This window comes from Octopus bimaculoides, chromosome 20, assembly GCF_046866305.1.
Source record: "Octopus bimaculoides isolate indiv1 chromosome 20, ASM4686630v1, whole genome shotgun sequence".
Classification (NCBI taxonomy): Eukaryota; Metazoa; Mollusca; class Cephalopoda; order Octopoda; family Octopodidae; genus Octopus; species Octopus bimaculoides.
Window position 1 is genome coordinate 36,674,301 of NC_142947.1, and position 18,861 is coordinate 36,693,161.

The 18,861-nt window shown below is 35.0% G+C and overlaps 1 protein-coding gene across 6 annotated transcripts in view; it reads left to right on the forward strand.

Annotated features, from left to right (window-relative positions):
• Positions 1 to 18,861, forward strand: part of LOC106868739 (adiponectin receptor protein 1) — a 240,129-nt gene that overhangs the window by 205,157 nt on the left and 16,111 nt on the right. For 3 of the 6 annotated variants that reach the window (XR_016237655.1, XM_089338362.1, XM_089338363.1), the window contains exons 3-6: positions 2,388 to 3,047; positions 10,666 to 10,734; positions 15,040 to 15,316; positions 18,557 to 18,737. Coding sequence is in view for 4 of the 6 variants with exons in the window: in XM_089338362.1 (XP_089194488.1) it covers positions 2,691 to 3,047; positions 10,666 to 10,734; positions 15,040 to 15,316; positions 18,557 to 18,737 (884 nt within the window). In the remaining 2 variants the exon portion in view is untranslated. The remainder of the gene's footprint in view (positions 1 to 2,387; positions 3,048 to 10,665; positions 10,735 to 15,039; positions 15,317 to 18,556; positions 18,738 to 18,861) is intronic. The other 3 variants (XR_016237656.1, XM_089338364.1, XM_089338365.1) reach the window with 1 other exon arrangement.

Genomic DNA, 18,861 nt, shown 5'->3' on the forward strand with positions numbered 1-18,861 from the left:
ATTCTCTTTGGAATGGTCAATACTGGCTACCTCAATACCCTATAACAAGGGTAAAGATTTTTGTCCTCTCTGTAACTTGGAGCTATTCCACATTCTGTTCTCCAAGAATAATTTAGTGAACCAGATAACACAGAGAGCATACAGATGCCAGCATTGGAGGAAACACACCTTCAGCTCGTTTCATTAGTTTCAATCTTTTTACTAATTTTAGTCTCTTTTTTTTTTTTCCACCTACCAACATACTCACTAGTTGACAGCCACTTTACATGTGATATGAACTATCACCCCACTTTGTATTTGTTTTTATTTAAGTTTAGACAATAACAATATTAGAGTTTTAAGTATACTTATATATATTTACGTATATACTATCGATTTTGTTATCGTAAGCTGTTTATTCTTATTATTTCATCACTTTATAGTTTTGTACCTTGTATTGCCATTTATTTAGGTTAATTACTGTAACTTAATATGATACAACATTAATGGTTAATTATATTTACAATCCATCTTTAATTTTCCTTCCTTATAAACGTTTATTTACATAATTAATCCTATATAAAGAATTCATTGGATTCTCTCCCTTTCTCCTTTCAATTACAATAAATTTTTATTACCATTATTATTAACTTTAAGAATTTTCTGCGGTTCATTATCTCTTCCTTTAGTTTAAACTCTTAGTATAGCGTTCATAGCCTCTCTCCCTAAACAGCTCCCTGTAAACTAGCGTTATTGTTTCTAACGGTCATTTAACTTAGCTATATAGTGTTATTCCTCGTACATAACCTTAGCATTCAGCGCAAGTCTTGCATTTGTAATATGATTCCTTGATGATAAAATTATATGTATATACCAGCATCTCTTACTTCTTTGGAGTAGAGTGCATATAATTTTTGAAACATATGTAGGAATTAAAGGAACTTATTAATTATATGCATTTTGCTCCATTTATTATTATTCTATATATGTATGTATATATATGTGTATATATACATATAGATGTTTGTATATATATATATATATATATGTAGATATGTATGTGTATATATGTATGAGTGTGTATATATGTGTGTGTGTGTGTATATATATATATATATACATATATGTATGTATGTATATATATATATATATATATATATATATACATATATGTATGTATGTATATATATATGTTTATGTATATACATCATTATCATCATCATTTAATGTCTGCTTTCTATGCTAGCATGGGTGGGACGATTTGCCTGGGGACTAGCGAACCAGATGGCTACACCAGACTCCAAACTGATCTGGCAGAGTTTCTACAACTGGATGCCCTTCCTAACGCCAACCACTCCGAGGGCCAGTCTGGCGGTACTGGCAACAGCCACACTCAAATGGTGTTTTTTTTCGTGCCACAGGAGTCCGTCCAAACCAGCACGAGTGCCAGTAAGGCAAAACTGGAAACGATGGCACTCAAATGGTGCTTTTTTACGTGCCACCGGCACGGAAGCGAGACCGCTACTCTGGCAGTGATCCTATGTTGATGTAGTATATATAGTATAATTTTTTTAACATCGTTTTCACAACAATTTGTTTTTACTTGTGAGGCTAGTAATTTCATTAGCTCATATAAATAGCTTTCTTTATCATTGATATTACCAATGTTTCCTATGAATTTATAAATTCCAACAATTTGCAGCAAATTCTAGAAAGTATTGAAATGAGATTGATCTATTGGACTTCTTTAATGTTAACTTGAGAGAAATATTGAGTGCAAGAGAGATGATTATATGGGTGAGAATGTGTGATACAAATGGAAAACGGTGAGCTGGCAGAATTGTTTGCATGTGGGGAAAAATATTTAGTGACATTTCATCCGTCTTTACGTTCTCGGTTCAAATTCTGCTGAGGCTGACTTTGTCTTTCACCCCTTTTGTGGTTGATAAGGATCTTTTCTCCTTGGCTTTCACTTTTTGAAATTTTAAGATTAGGTATTAATTTTCAAATTTGGTATATTGGTGTAATTTTTTATGCTAAATTTGATGATGTTTGCTTGTTCCAGTAAGAAAATGTTTAAAGTTTGTTTCCCCCCCCCCCCCGAAACTGCTGGCCTTGTGGCAAAATTTGAAATTGGTATGTGATACAAATGGATCAGTATGAATAATGCATGTCAGGGAAACAAAAACAAAGTGGTGTGATACACTTTCTGAAAGTACTCAAGGCAGAGGGGATAAGCAGGAAAGATATAGGTGGAAGTAAAGACAGGTAGACTTGTAACCATCATACTTCACAGGTGTGATACTAGATTAAGTGCTGTATGATAAAAGAGATGTTAAACTGTTGATCATTATGATTGATTCGTTTAAATTAACTGTTTTTTTTATTTTTATTTTTTTTATTTCAAGGTTCAAATCGGAATGCCATACTGGATTAACAATTAAACTTTGGGCTTCATTTTTGTATTGCCGATAAAAAAAAATAATAAATAAAAGAATCTGCAATTTATTATAAATTTGCAATCTAAGCAGACAGTGCTATATGGTGCACTTGCTTAGAAATATTTTGACTGTTGCTTTTAAAGAATTCATGCCTACTTATTATGAAGCCATGAGCTTAGACAAAATCTGTCTTGGATAAGAAGTACAGCATACAACTTGTGGATAGAAGAATCATTTGCTTCATAGGTCACTTTACATCAGAAGACAGTCATGGCATCTGTCTCCAGCAGTGACAGTTCTAGCAGCAGGGAGAAAGAGTGTAATCCACCAAACAACTCTCCTTCATCCAGCCCTGACCTTGGTCCATCTTTGCTGAGCAAAATTAACAGCCACTTAGACCATGAAACCGACCCGAATTTAGACCCAGACACGGATTATCATAACTTAGCAGATCCAGTCCTACTTGGACAAAGTGACAGTTTACTGGGACAGAATGATGGATTGATGCTTGATAGTGGAGATGACTTCACAGATGCTGAAGATGACTTGAGCCTACCAACTAATCGGGCTGTAGCCAAGTCAGAGATCACCAGAATGCTTCCTGCTGTATCTGAAGCTATAGCACCGGTAAGTCTATTTCACCTGGTTTCTTTTTTCTTTTCTTTTGCACATATTTGCAGAGAAAGCTGTAGAAATAACCTAAACAAATGATTTTTTAAATTTTTATATATTTATATTTTTATGTTTTCAATTAAATATTAAATAATACAATAATCTTAAAACATACTGAAAATAACCTTTGATATATTTTAACTTTGTTATACAGCATGGGACTCCAAAGAAACAATGTTAGATTTGATCTTATTAGATGACTATTCAAGTTTTGGGGTTTTTTTGTCTCCATATCTCTCTAGATTCATCTAATAGCTTAGAACTGTTGTTCTGTAAATGATCGTTTTCAATGGAATGAGAGAAAAATATGTCTCTTCAATCAGTAAAGACATCAAGGAAGACACTAATTTCCAAGTATTGTGTTAATTAGAAACCTGATGTTGTTAACGGCTGATTAACTTTTTGTTTCAAAGAAAACACTCAAATACACATATGAAGTAAAATTTTCAGCATAGTGAATTTATCGAAATAATTAAGGACTTAAAAGTAATTATAGTGTATTGATATATGCTAAGATTTTAATGTAATTTATGCCAAAAAGGTCTAGGCAGGCACTCTATGGTATACTCGGTAGCATGGTCATGCAGAAAGTGTTAAATATGTGGGTTATGTCCTATTAGTGTCCCTGTTTCTTTATTCAGTCTCTGGTACATGGTACATGTAATACTAATTACCATTAATTATAATGGGCCCTGTTAATGTAAGAGAAAATCATTTTTGACATGTATACCTCAGTCAATCTGGTTGTCAACACTAATGTGACTTAGCACCAAAGAATCCTTTGGTTTAATTATGGACAGTAAGTAAAGTTCATCTCTTTACTTTCTAATGCTGTAAATTATTCAGTTGAGCAGACCTGAAGTCTCTCTCTGTCATTCTTGTTTAGCTCAAAGAGTTCTTATGAAGTGGTTATAAAATTAGGTCTCCTAAGTATATTTTTATATCAAATAGAATGCTTTGTGTAGTGTTAGCTTTTTTGTTGTTTTTGTAATGATTTTGTGGAGGCTGAAGCTATACCCATGGCCTTGACAGACCCTCCAATATTTGTGAGATAAATGCAGTTGATGTTCTTGAACAATTTAAAGTTGACACCTGCAGGAAAAAACAGTGGATGGAATGAGTGACTAATGTCCTTGGTAGAAATGGGTTAAATGCAGTGGTTAGTGTTAAGACTGGAAGGGTTGGACACAATATGGGTGATAAAAGGAAGAGCAAGGAGGTTAAATGTATCTTTTTAAACTGATTTATTTCTTAAGTCAGTAAAATATTTATGGTGTCTATGTGCAACAAGGTAGACTCAGCTGTTGAGAGTTTTGGAATCTCCAAGTAATTTTGAAGTTGTGTCATGACTTACTGCATTTTGATGCGCCTTAAAAACCATGAAAAAATATACTTGTAAGAAGTAACTAGTCAGTACTTTGATGAAGGCCATACTTTTGATTACAACAACCATCTAAAAGAGCAGAAACATTGACATGGTGCAGCGGGGAAACTTTAGTCCTAACAAATAACTTCTATAGTGTAGATGTATCCAATCCATTCTGTGAAGTGGTTAGCAACTGGAAGAGCGTCCAGCCAAGATAAACTCTAATTGTGTGTAAAGGACTGATAATTAGAAAGTAAAGAGGTTGTCAGGGGGAATGCCTGGTCATGTTCAAGAACCATTTGACTGTCATCAAAATATCGCACCAACTCTCTTCCTTTCAGAGACAAAACACATCAAACACAATCCAGCCACCTCTAGAAACTTCTTTCTTCCTGTCAGGTACAGAACTTCAGGGTTGCCATCATCAATGTTGGTATGATGAAAGGTAGGTCTGCAGAGATTGTAGAGATGCAAGAACAGAGACTAGTAGACTTCCCTTCTATTTCACAGAGGTGAAATGGAAGGGAGGTCAGACCCCATGAACAAGAAATTCAGGTACAAACTCTTCTTGTTGGGGAAACAACACCAAGGTGATTGGAGTAGCCATGTCGTTGGCTGAGAAATGGATAAAGTAATTAAAGTAGTTAGAGTATGTGACAATGAATAAGCTGAGACACAGCTTACATGACAGTAACTGTTATTTCTGCATATTCATCACAATCAGAACTGCTGTGGGTAATAGGACTGTTTATATGAGGCTCTCTTGCAGATTATCTCAACAAACTACAGCTACCTCATTATTGTAACGAGTGACTTTAATGAATTTGTTGGACAACACTATGATGGCTACTCCAGCATACATAGAGACCAAGGATATGGTACAAAGAATGAGGAGGAGTTACAGCTTTGGGATATCTTTGACACAAATGACCTAACACTAACTTCAGGAAACTGGTTATGCACCTGAGTACCCCACCAGTCAGGTAAACACACAAACCACCAAACAATATACACTTCATACTCACCAGGAAATAGGATAGACAACCAATTCAGGTTTGTGCCAGGACAGAATATCACTGGTGTCCTCTTTCTAATGAGACACTCAACTTGGCATTTGTTGACCTGGAGAGGGCCTTTGATTGTCCGATGGTGTGGAAGAAAGGCTTGTGAGAGCCTCGCAATGTGTGTGCAGAGATGCTATCACCAATATGAGTTAGCAATGACTTCATTGAAGAATTTAGCATGCAAGCAGGTGTGCATTTAGGTTCACTTTTCAGTTTCCAATTCTTCATTTTCTTGACTATGACAGAGGAATTTAAAATTGACCGCTGACTGACTAGTAATTGAATCTGTTGAAGAATTTCTGAAGAAATTGCAAGCTTAGATGCCATGTCCAGAAACAAGAGGTCTCAAGTGAACTCAGGAAAAAGAAAAGTCTTAGTTAACAAAAAGACACAACATAACTACCACCAGGAATGTAGCCACGCTCAATATGCAGAAAAGATGTAGGGAGGGGTTATCTACTGTGTACCAAATGCACATCTGTACAAGAGATGCAGTGAGATTGCTGGCTGACAGGCAACTAGGGCTTTGTATACACTAGATGAACAGAAGTGCTTAGTAGTCAGAGCATCTATGAAATATATCCTTTCAAATATTTGGAACTCTCCTGAAAAGTAATTGATAGTTTCTGTTTCTGTGACCCAATTAGCAAAGGAGGGACTCTTCAGGATGTACAGTACTTAGTGTAAGAATATATTAGTAAAACATGAGGAAGCTATCATCTCTGCTGGCAAGAAAAGGAATCTGTCTCCAAAATTGTTTGATAACTTGTGTGCAAAATGCAATGTTACATGGTAATAAAACTTAAGCATTGAATGCAGATGTAGGAAGAAATTGAGACTGCTGTTTTGGATGGATATGTAATGTTAGTCGGTGTGTATGATGCAGCACAAATAAGCTGAGAGGAAAAAATTTGGTATAAATGGAATCAGATGTAATATGCAAGAGAGAAGACTGCATTGATACAGACATGTGATTTGTTCGGAGGATAACAGTTGGGTAAAAAATAAATTTAAAGAAAGTGCCAAGCAATCCAAATAGAAGGAATTTGTGAAAGTAGAAAATGTGGGAAGTAGTGAAAGCTGATCTTTGGTGTTTGAATCTTATGGAGATGAAAAAGCATAACAACAATTAGCAAGACTGGTAGAAAAAAGAACACATGGAAAAGCAGACATAAGAAATGATGAAAGGATAAACTGAATAATAATACATATGTAGCTGGTAGACCTCTATAGTTTTTGTTTATCTGAACATTTTTAGTGTGGTTAGGACAGCGGACTCACGGTCTTAGGATCACGGTTTTGATTCCCAGACTGGGCATTGTGAGTGTTTATTGAGCGAAAACACCTAAAGCTCCACGAGGCTCCGGCAGGGAATGGTGGCGAACCCTGCTGTACTCTTCCACCACAACTTTCTCTCACTCTTACTTCCTGTTTCTGTTGTACCTGTAATTCAAAAAGGACCAGCCTTGTCACACTCTGTGTCATGCTGAATCTCCCCGAGAACTACGTTAAGGGTACACGTGTCTGTCCAGTGTTCAGCCACTTGCACATTAATTTCACGAGCAGGCTGTTCCGTTGATCGGATCAACTGGATCACTCGTCGTAACCAACGGAGTGCCAACAACAACAATGAACATTTTTAGTAACACTTTCTGAAAGGAAAAAAAGAAAGAAAAATGTTTTAATGTAAATAAAATGTCTCTGAAACATAAAATAATACTAATGCAATTTGATTAATGTGGTTTAACCATTAATACCACACACAAACCTTGAAAGTAAACTCTCTCAAGTGATATACTAATCAACACTTTGAATTGCTTTCAAAAGTTAATGAAATCTCTGCAGTCTTTATATTGCCTTTCTAATCAATCATTGAACAATATAGTTTTAATTTCTAGAAGTGGATATTGACCTGATCTTTCATCAAAATATCAACTATCATTTTAGCTGGTATCATTTTTTTTTTCTTTTTCTTTTTACTACATTGTTAAATTTTGGTATTTTCTTTAAATAACTCTTTTTCTAAAACTACCTCCTTATTAACTTTTAACTTCAAATGTGTGTTTATTTCTACTGAGACCAAAACTAATAATCATCACTTACCAAAGAATAACTGTTCCTTTCTTAGCTAAGATTCAATGACATAAGAAGTAAATGCAATCTAAAGGATTTGCACATACATTCCATGTAACAGAAATAAAGTAATCAAAGATTCTCTAGAATATCAAAGCTATTTTTACCATGTTTGGTTCCTTTTTTTTGTTTTTGTTTTTTGTTTTTACTTTCCACTATATTTTTGCTCTCTAGGCTGTGACAATTCCAAGAATTTTCCTGGGTTTTTTTTTAAATTCTTCCTTTCCATTAACTGCTGCAAACCATAATAAATTTTCCAATAAAAAGAGTTCTTTTAATTACTATTATTAATCAATAAAATAAAGTATCGGGGTTGTTGTAATCAACTGTTTCCCTCTCTGCCGCCCATAATTCTGGATGACACCGCTATGACTGGCATATGAGAAAGGATTCACAGATCCTCCTTACACTTCCTTAGGGCTTACATTCTGCAGTTCTGTGTATATAACAGATTGCTCAGTTCAATGTCAATTTTGTCTCTTAGTTTTCTTATAAATACTGTATTTACTTAGGTGTAAGTTGCTCTATTTTATACTTGATTTTAATTGTAAAAGCTGGGATGTATCTTATACACAGAGTAAAGCTGATATCCTGTTCAAATACGAAAAGAAGAAAAAATTTGTACCAAGATTTAGCATTAAATTAGGGGTGTGACTTTTATACTAGTAAATATGATACATATTTTAATCAGTTTTATTAGCTATTTGTTATTATACTGGTCAGGTCTAGATTATGGATTTAGATTTATTCATTACATGTTGATCACACACTCATGAAATTAAAATTTGATTTGATAATAATCTGAAGCCGTTGAGATATTTAAAAGTAATCTGGACCAATGGGGATGTATGGAGCAGGTAGAGATATACACATATTCTTTTACAAATTTCAGTCATTGAACTGTGATCATGCTGGGAGCTGATCTATAAACCATAGACATGAAGATCTTATATGATGCTAATGTCAGTGCTTAGATGCTTTATACACCCACATGCAATTACTGCAAATACAACTGCACTAAATATACTGTTATGGTTTTGTGCACATATCCTTGCACAACTTGGTCCCTGCAATTACACTCATACACACAACACTGGGGGATTGTACATCAGTTGCCTGGTCATATCATTTATATGTAATTAAACTAGAGATGTACAAAACATGGAAGTTATTAAATCATTTAGGATTGCTGTAGCGAGGTCGTAGACTGAGAGACAGCTGGTAGTTCAGTGGAGGGCAAGAGCTTGGAATGTTATTCTCCATTCCTCTTGACAGTTGAACTTAGCAAGACACTTCTATGAACATTGTTTTTTTACCTCTTGTTTCAGTTATTTGACCAGTTGTCAAGCAGTAGTGGAGGGGGGGGACAAACATGGATGCAAAGACACACACACACACACACACATAGATATATACACATATTTTTTTGTGAATTAATTGTTTTTGACACAGACCATCACCAATCTCTTTGGATTTTGAGTTTTACTTTAATTTCTACATAACAAAATCAGAAAGATTGAGAGATAGGTTTAAAATAAGCCTTAAACATGGTGAGGATGGGAGATTAGAATTCTAACTCCTTATCATCAGAGATTCTTGGGGACAGGAGAACTGAATGAAAATTTTGCTCTTGCTCAAATAGAATAATCCCTAACTTAAGAGGAGGAGCCTGTAGATTAAACAGCCCAGATGTGTCATTCTTATAGGATTTTTTTTTTTTTGTCAATTTCAGTTGAAGCATATTATTCAATAGGTAATAAGCATTGCCATTCTTTATGGTTGTTGTTTAACCCTTTAGCATTGAAACCAGCCATATCTGGCCCAAATATTCCACCAAGTTTCATGTTAAAACTGACCACATCTCCAACCTCTCACACCTCTCCCCTACAATGTCACTTTAAAAACATACAAACATATCAATGAAATCTTGAGACTACAAGATGATCTGTAATCAGTCCAAAACAATGTGGATGAATAAGCAATACATTTGACAAAGAAGTCTGAATGCTAAAGGGTTAAATTCAAAACAGTGTTTGTAAATATGCATTACATTTGACAGAGAAATCTGGATGCTAAAGAGTTAATCCCAGCTCACCTGTCATCAAAGGTGTCTCAGTTGTGATCATCCCATCTTTTTGGAATGTGTAGGACTGCATTATCTGCTGTGTCTTTTGCACTGATTTAAGATGGCATCATGTGATTTGAAGGAGATTTGGCTGCTTCTTTTTTAGCTTGCCTAGTGGTCATGTAGAACATGGGTTTTCAAACTGTGGTCCACAGACCACAGGGGGTCCGTGGACAGCAAATACTTTATATGGGCAATTTGATTTTATGTTTTTTAATCGAAATCTTTTAATTGACAATAAACCTATTTGTTAAATACTGTTAAATAAATAGATGTAAAAATATGTTATTTTAAGCAAATATTTATGTATAAATTTCATAAGTGTTTATAAGGGGGGGTCCCTAAGGTAAAGCCTGAAATATAAAGGGGTCCGCAAGTCAAAAAGTTTGAAAACCCCTGATGTAGGAGCTCCTTTGTCGGTTTCATTCCTTATTTATTGTAAAGCATTCTGTCTTGAGATTGAGAATTTTGGTTCTAATTCAGAAAACAACAAGGAGTTTGTTGAGATTTAGTTGTTTGGGAAGGTTGAGTGACTACAATGCAAGCTTACTCCAGAATTTGACTTGAACTCTCTTATTGTTGTTGAAGCTCAGTCAACTTCAGTTGTGCAGCTAATTCTCTGACTTAGAGGTAAACCAAAGAAATACAATTTAATTATCTAGAGTTATAAGTTCGAAAACTTGTATTTGAAACATTTACAAAAACGACCTTTTTTTTTTTTTTTTTTTTTTTTTTTTCTATTACCCATTTGAAAGAACTGTTTTAATTATAAAAAATTTTAACTTGTGTTTATTATCAACTAAATCAAAAAACTTGGATGACATCAACGAATATTTGTTTATTCTTTTATTACTTTTTCTCCCCCTCCATTTTCCCATTCTTTAGGAATCCTGTTTTGGCTGGCGAAAGACTTATTTGATGAATCCTTTTGCTAATAAAAGAAAATCAAAATCGGTAAAACTCTCGGTCATTGAACTTTTGCTTATTCATATAACAATAACTCTCTTTTAAGAATTCTAAAACACTGCCTTTTTTTTCGTTTTATTATTATTTCTAACATTCCTCCTTGTTCTTCTTGTGTCTACTAACTCATGTTTTTATTTAAGTTTTTTTGCATCACTAATCCTTACTAATCCTCATCTAGAGTGCTCCTGCAGCTACTTATGTTTTTTAACCTCAAAATTAGAGCAGATTTTTATGTATTATATTTGGTTTTCAGGTTTTAGAATTTTCTGTTTTCTTTCTGGTAAAAGTATGTTTTGAAGTTTTTATCTATTTATTTATTATTATTGTTATTATTATTATTATTATTTTTAATGTCAATGTTGTGCTTTATTGAGTTCTTTTCAGTTAGAGCTTCAACTGATTGCTAATTTGATTTGTCAGAACAAAAGTGTGTGTGTATATATATATGTATATATATATATATATATATATATATATGTGTATGTATATAATTTTCAAATTGTTTCTACATACAACATTCTTATGGTGTGAAGCCACCACTGGCAATAATAATAATAATAATGACAATAATAATAATTATAATAATAAATCTGTTATTAAATTGCCTCATATCTAACAATGTAGAAACAAACCAATGTAATTTTGATTCTTGTTGGAAATCTATTGCATATTTTCTCTTTTTTTTTTATTATTATTAATAATATGAGGCAATGGATGGCAGACTTAGTAGAGTACTGGAATATACCTTGCAGTATCTGTTTGAAACCTTTTTACGTTCTGAGTTCAAATCCTGCCAGAGTTTGCTTTGCCTTTCATCCCATTGGGGTTGATGAATTAGTACTAGTACCAGTAAAGTACTAGGGTTGAAATTAGCAACTGCTTGCTCACTGCAAAATTTGTAGCCTTTGTGACTGAGAAATTATTATTATTGTTTGCTATGTGTTGAATTGCAATCTTTGAATAAGGACTAACTAGCTGCTGTTGTTTGGAGAAGGAATTATTCTTTTACATTATGTCCTGATTTTAAGATTATGGTAACTTCCTTTTTTTTTTTTTTTTATCATTATTATTTTTCTTTGCTTTATTTATTTACATGCTCATTGGAAATATAATACAACACCCAGCTATCTTACTGTCACTGCATGGGCTTGTCATTAAATAGTGTTTGGAATGTCTTGCTAAGTGAACTTTTCTAAGAAATATTGGTCTTTGATCTATTGAATGCTGGTAAACGTGCATCTTTTCACCTGCAGATTTTGAGTGGTGGTGGGTAAACTCATTGTGGGAGAATAGTTTGTCTTGATCTTAACACTGATCTCCTATTTGCTTACTGATTGCTTTTATGCAGCAGGATTATTTTTAAATGACAGTTTTTTGTTATAAATTAGCACCAAATGGAAATAAGTTAAGAAAATTAGTGAGTTGTAATTTAAAAGATTAAGACAAAAAAATTAATTAAAATAAAGTTTTCTTTCTTTTTTTAAGTGGGACTAGTTTTACTCGGAGTAAAATAATTATTTTGGAGAAAATCGTCACCACCAGCTGATTCAATAAAATATTTGATTATTAGACAGTTGATGGTTCATATAGCTATATAGATACTGTACTGTGTCCATAACAAAGACATTAATCTTTTCCTAGCCCTATAGATATTTCTTCAGATAGGTAGAGTTCACTGTTTCAAGGAGTGGGAGCACTGTGTAATTAACAAGTGTTTTGTTACCTTGCAGTGCTGAGTTGAACCTCCACAAGGCCCTACACTACAATACACTTACTGACAAAATATCTCTTTTGAGATTGGCAGTTTATCCTAGCTGATGTGTTTCATTCAGTCTTGCCAATTTTTTATAGCCTTTGAGACTGGTGGGGGGAAAGGAGAGGAAGAAACCTTAATTGATAGCTTATCCTCTGTCCAGATATTGGGTTGTCAAATAAATTCATTCATTTTTATTTTGTTTATTTTAATCCTTATTTTTCATGGCCAATTTTAATAAATCAATCAATCAATAATATATTCCCCTTCATTGTTTATGATCTCTTGCCAATGTTCCACCAGCTTGTCAGTGCCTCGACAGTAGAAATCACTGGGTCTTGACTGAAAGAATTCATCAAGCTCTGTTTTCAGCTCCATATCATCGATGAATGAAATGCTTTGCAGACTGTTGTGACTGAGTGACCGAGAAAGGGGTTATCTGAAGGTGTTATATCAAGAGAATACAATGAGGGCAGTAGAACTTCCCAACCAAGTTCTTGAACCAAGTTTTTGGTCCAAAGTAATGACGTGGTGGGGTGGGCAAACATTGTCATGTTGAAGTTGCATGCTGTGTTGCTGCTTGTGACAGTATCATGAAAGCATTCCATCTGTTGGACCAATTCCTTGGCGGGTTGGCATAGATTCTTGTAGATAACCTTGTTCAATCGATCCTTGTTAAACTGAACAGGTTGACCAAATACAAAGAGTCAGTGAAGTTGAATTCTTCATCCTGCAAGTGTGAAAAGCATTTCTATGCAATTCTTTCAGTAATAGCACCTTCTCTGTACACAGCACACATGTCTCAAGTGGCTTTGACAGCTTTGGAACCTTAATTAAAAACAAAGAGAAACAAGTATTGAAAATGCTCTTTTTTTTTATTGTTTTTTGTTCTATTTGGCACTCCATCACCATATGTTTGAAAAGAGGTAAAATTTATTCAAATTTCAAAACAATAAACAAAAGTTGTAGAGTAAAAATGAAGCCACAAAAAGAAAAAAAGAAAAGCCTAAAAGACTATGATAAAAATATTTTTCATGTTAATTCAAATTGGTTAGAAATGAACAAATTTATCTGATGACCCAATATTTGGTTCAAACATCTGCACCCAAGAGCATTAATGGTTGCAGACAAATTGTCTACTATGCAAAAAAGATTTACAGATATACACAAAAAATCCCTTTTTTCATTTATTATATTTATGTGAGAACACATGGCCTAGTGGTTAGGGTGTTGCACTCACGATTGCAAGATCATGGTTTCAATTCTGAGACTGGGTGGTGCTTTGTGTTTTTGAGCAAAACACTTCATCTCACATTGCTCTGCGATCACTTCAACACCTGATGCGTGGTACACTGTGCACCTATTCAGGTAACATTGATTTGATGGAGGGAGAGAGGGAGCTTAATGTACAGCACATGCATTTGATCCCTATAAACAAATCATTTGTGCAGGTTGTACAGCAAAAGCTGAAACTCACATGTCATCTTCAACGGGAGAGTCCCTCATTATATTTATATTCCAATTGTTGAAATAGTCCAGATGAATTCTACATTCACTGGAATAAAGCTTTGATTTTGGTCATCAAATACTTTACATGTTTAATGTACTTGTAAATCATTTTTGGTAATCAGTTTTTTCCCCAACACTCATTTCTGTTCTCTCAATGGGTTGCAAAACTCATTCTCCAAAAAACATTGGGTTTAAGTTTTCCCTATTTCTGTTTGCTTTTTGACTTCACTTCTCAGCAGTGTCCTATGTGACAGAACATAGTCATATGGTCAGCAAATAACCAAATCCAATTGTAATTTTACTCAACTGTAATTCTTTGGTTTTTGTATGTTTGTTTCCATCCCCAGTTTTCTCCTCCTCTTTCTCTCCTCTCTCTATCTCCTCTCTTAACATAAAATTAACTTGCTTTATCACTTTGTCAGGTGTAACTAGGAATAACTATTGATTATCTGCAAGAGTAGTTTTTCTTCTGTATATTTATCCTTTATAAATAGGTTAAACTTTTTGCAGTAATTCATTATAAAGTATGCATATGTCAAGCATTAGAGTTGACTAATGACAAAAATCTGTCAGTAAGAAGTTTTATGTCTATGCCAATGATATATGAAGTATATTTTCTTCTTCATACTAACTGCATAAGTTTTAAAGTACTAATTGGGACAAACATGTAATGTTCCAAATATGTTTATACTAAAGTAGCTGCTAAATTTTCTCTAATGCAATTAAAGATTGAAAATGGAACTACTGATAATAAAATGTTCTGAATGTCTTGAAGAAGAACAGTGAATAATATAATGATGATTAACCTAAAAAAAAAAAGTTTATGCAATGTAGCCAAGATGTTCTTAACTACTAAATGGAGTATTGTAGCATTTTCCTTACTCCAAAGTACTACTAGTATGTTGGCTTTCATAAACAATTACTTTTATATATAAGTGTGTGTGTGTGCATATCTTTTTACTTTAATATATAGTTTGCAATTTCCTTGTGTTAAATGCAAATCTTTTCACAACTGATTATTTTCATTTTAGATTGATGAAGGACAAGATAATGTATTACCACACCGGTCAAAAGTAGAAATAATCTCAACTACCAGTCGAGCAGCAGTTGAACATGCTGAGGAGTTTGTACATAAAGTTTGGGAGGCTGGCTGGCGGGTAGCTCACCATGCATCACTACCCGACTGGCTAAAGGACAATGAGTACCTTATGAAAGGGCACAGACCACCCACAAATTCTTTTGCAGCTTGCTTCAAGTCCATCTTTCGAATTCATACAGAAACAGGAAATATATGGACACATTTGTTAGGTAAGAATTACAAACTTATTTCAGTTGCTGTAGCTCTTTCACCATCATTGTTTTAATGTCCACTTTCCCAGGCTCACACCGGTCAAATGGTATTTGCAGAGGCAAATTTTCAATGTCCACATACCATTCCTGTTTCCAAGCAAATTATATTTCCCCATGGCCAGACATATTTCACAGAAGGCTTGCATTACAGTGACACTAGCTTACTACTATCATGTGATGTCATGGCATGGTGACAGTAACACACACACACACACTCATGACAAGCCTCCTTCAACCTCTGTCCACCAAATCAACTCACAAGGCTATGATCAGCCCAAAGCTATAGTGGGAGACACTTGCCCAAGGTGCTGCAGGATCTCAAAACCATGTAGTTAAGAAATCACATGCAGGTTATAAATGAGCATCATCCTACACAGGGTTGTTCCTTTCCAGTCTTCCATGAAAACCATGTAACTACAGGAAAATATTACTTTGCTTGGGAACAGATGGAGGCTGGAGAGAGAAAGAGCATCTGACAAGAAAATCTGCCTCAACAAATTCCATCTGACCCATGCAAGCATGAAAAAGTGGATGTTAAATGATGATGATGATGAGGTATACGAATGTGCTTTTTAACATCATGTATTGGGTCCTTTTATGATTTTTTACCACAAAATATTAGGGTGTGTGAGTATGTGAGAGTGTGTCTGTAAATGCTTTATTACATTCTACAATATAACTTTAACAAGTTACTCTCTCTCTCTCTATTCTAAGTTTTGAGATTCCTTACATATCATAACTAAAAGCTGGATTACAAAGCACAGTAGATCAGATAAATATTTCTGGATATAATCATTATTTACGACAGCAAAGTAGCACTCTTCATGGAAAAAATTAGAAAACTTTTTATTAATGGGAAGTAATAGGTGCTTCTAGCAATTATCAACCAGAGTCATTTATAGTCACAGGTTTTACCAGTGTCTAGTGAATAAAATTCAGTGGGTGGAAACTGGAAAAAAAGCTTCTCTTTCTCTCTTGTGTGTGTGTGTTTGTGTATTTTCTTTTGTCTTGACATGTGCAAGCCAATTATAGAACAAAAGTCACCATCATACAATTGATGTCATTTGTTTAGTGAAGACACGTGGCTTAGTGGTTAGGGTATTCGACTCATGATTGTAAGTTCAATTCCCAGTGGCACATTTGTGTCCTTGAGAAAGACATGTTATTTCATGTTGTTCCAGTTCACTCAGTTGGTAAAAAATAAGTTGTACCTGTAATTCAAAGGGCCAGCCTTTCATGTCACACCTCTGTATCACACTGAATCTCCCCAAGAACTACATTAACTTCACAAGCAGGCCATTTTGTTGATCAGATCGGCTGAAACGCTTATCATCATAACTGACGTAGTGCCAGTTTGATGTCATTTGTTTGCAATTCCCTGCCAAAATAGTGTTTGGCCTGGCCATTTGGTTGTTCATTGTCCCAAGACCTAAGGGGATATATTACCTTACATGGAAACAGGTGAATGTTGGGAACAGGAAGAGCATCTGGCTGTAGGAAATATTTGCCTTAGCAAGCAAGTTTCATATGACCTATGCAACTTTGAATAGGAGAACATTAAAATGATGATGATGATGATGATGATCATCATCATCATTTAACATCTGTTGTCCATGCTGGCATGGGTTGGATAGTTTGACCAGGATTGGTGAACTGAGGGGATGCACCAGACTCCAGTTTGATTTGGCCTGGTTTCTATGGTTGGATGCCTTCCTAATGCCAACCACTTCAAGAGTGTAACAGGTGCTTTTATGTGCCATTGGCACAGGTGCCAGTTGTGTGACGCTAGTATTTGTCACGACTACAATTACACTTGGCTTGATGGGTCTTCTTCAAGCACAGCATATTGCCAACGGTCTTGGTCGTTTGTCATTGCTTCTGTGAGGCCCAACGCTTGAAAGGTGCTTTTTACGTGTCCCCAGCATGGGTGCCAGTTATGTGACACCAGCATCGGCCATGGCTGAAATTTCTCTTGGCTTCATGATATATCTGTCTGTATAGGTGCAGGTATGGCTGTACAGTTAAGAAGTTTGCTTACCAACCACATGGTTCTGGGTTCAGTCCCACCATATGGTTCTGCATTCAGTCCCACCAGATGGTACTTTAGACATGTGTCTTCTGCTGTGGCCCAAAGCTGACTAAATCCTTGTGGTTGAATTTAATAGATGAAAACTGAAAGAATTCGTGTGTGTGCATATTTGTCTCCTTGTCTTGGCATTACATAACAGTTGTAAATGAAAGTCACTGTCATACAATCAGTGTCCACCATTTCCAGTATTCCAGTACTGTGTGAAAATATATTTGCTCATAGAGGAAACAGGTGAGGGCTAGCAACAGGAAGGGCATCCAGTCATAGAAAATCTGCCTCAATAAACTCTGACCCATGCAAACATGGAAAAGTGGACATTGAAACGATGATGACACATATGCTTTGGATCAATCTCCATTGATTTTGACAATGGCAATTAAATTCAATCAAATTAATTAGCATGCAAGTGGCTGAATACTCCACCGACACATGGTGATTTTCTAGCAGGATCAGCATTACACAGTGTGTGACAAGGCTATGCCTGTTGAGTAACAGATATAATCCATTCAGTGAGCTTCAATACAACTTCCTTCAACCCAATTTCACTCATAAAGTATGGATTGAACTGAGGCTATTGACAGTATTCCCAGCGCTCCAATAAATACTTACGTTCTGTTGAGTAGTTTGGCCTCTTTTCTTGTACATTCAAATGTGTCACACTAACACATACACCCAAACGCATTCTGTTACCTGTTTTGGTCTGTAGACTGAGGTCATACTGGAGCACTGCCTGGAATTTTAGTCAAATGGATTGGCCCCAGTACATATTTTATCAGTCACTTATGTTGAATTATTAATTTATGGGAACATAAACACACCATCACCAATTGACAAGCGGCGTTGGGGAACAAATGGGAACAAACACATACACATACAATAGGCTTCCTTCAGTTTCCACCTACCAAATTCACTCACAAGTCTTTGGTCGGCTCAAGGCTATAGTAGTTGACAGTTGCCCTAGCAGCCACGGGGAGTGGGACTGAACCTGGAATCATGTGGTTAGGAAGCAAACTTCTTGCCACACAACCATTGCTTGAACCATGTATATATGTATATAATTTGCAATTCATTTCTTTTTTTATTTGATTCTAATTTTGGTTTCTTTTCAGGTTTCATAGCATTTATAGGTGTTGCAATCTATTTCCTTACACGACCCTCCGTAGAAATACAGTGGCAAGAAAAGGCTGTATTCTCAGCATTTTTCGCTGGTGCAATCTTGTGTCTGGGTTTCTCCTGGATCTTCCATACAGTCTACTGTCATTCAGAAAGAGTCGGTAAATTTTTCAACAAGTGAGTATATATATATATGTATATATAAATTTGATTTAGTTATCTTCTCTTGTAGTTGTCATTAGATTTACGAGTACACTCTTGATCTTGTTAATTATTGAATCTAAAGTAGTCATGCTTTCAG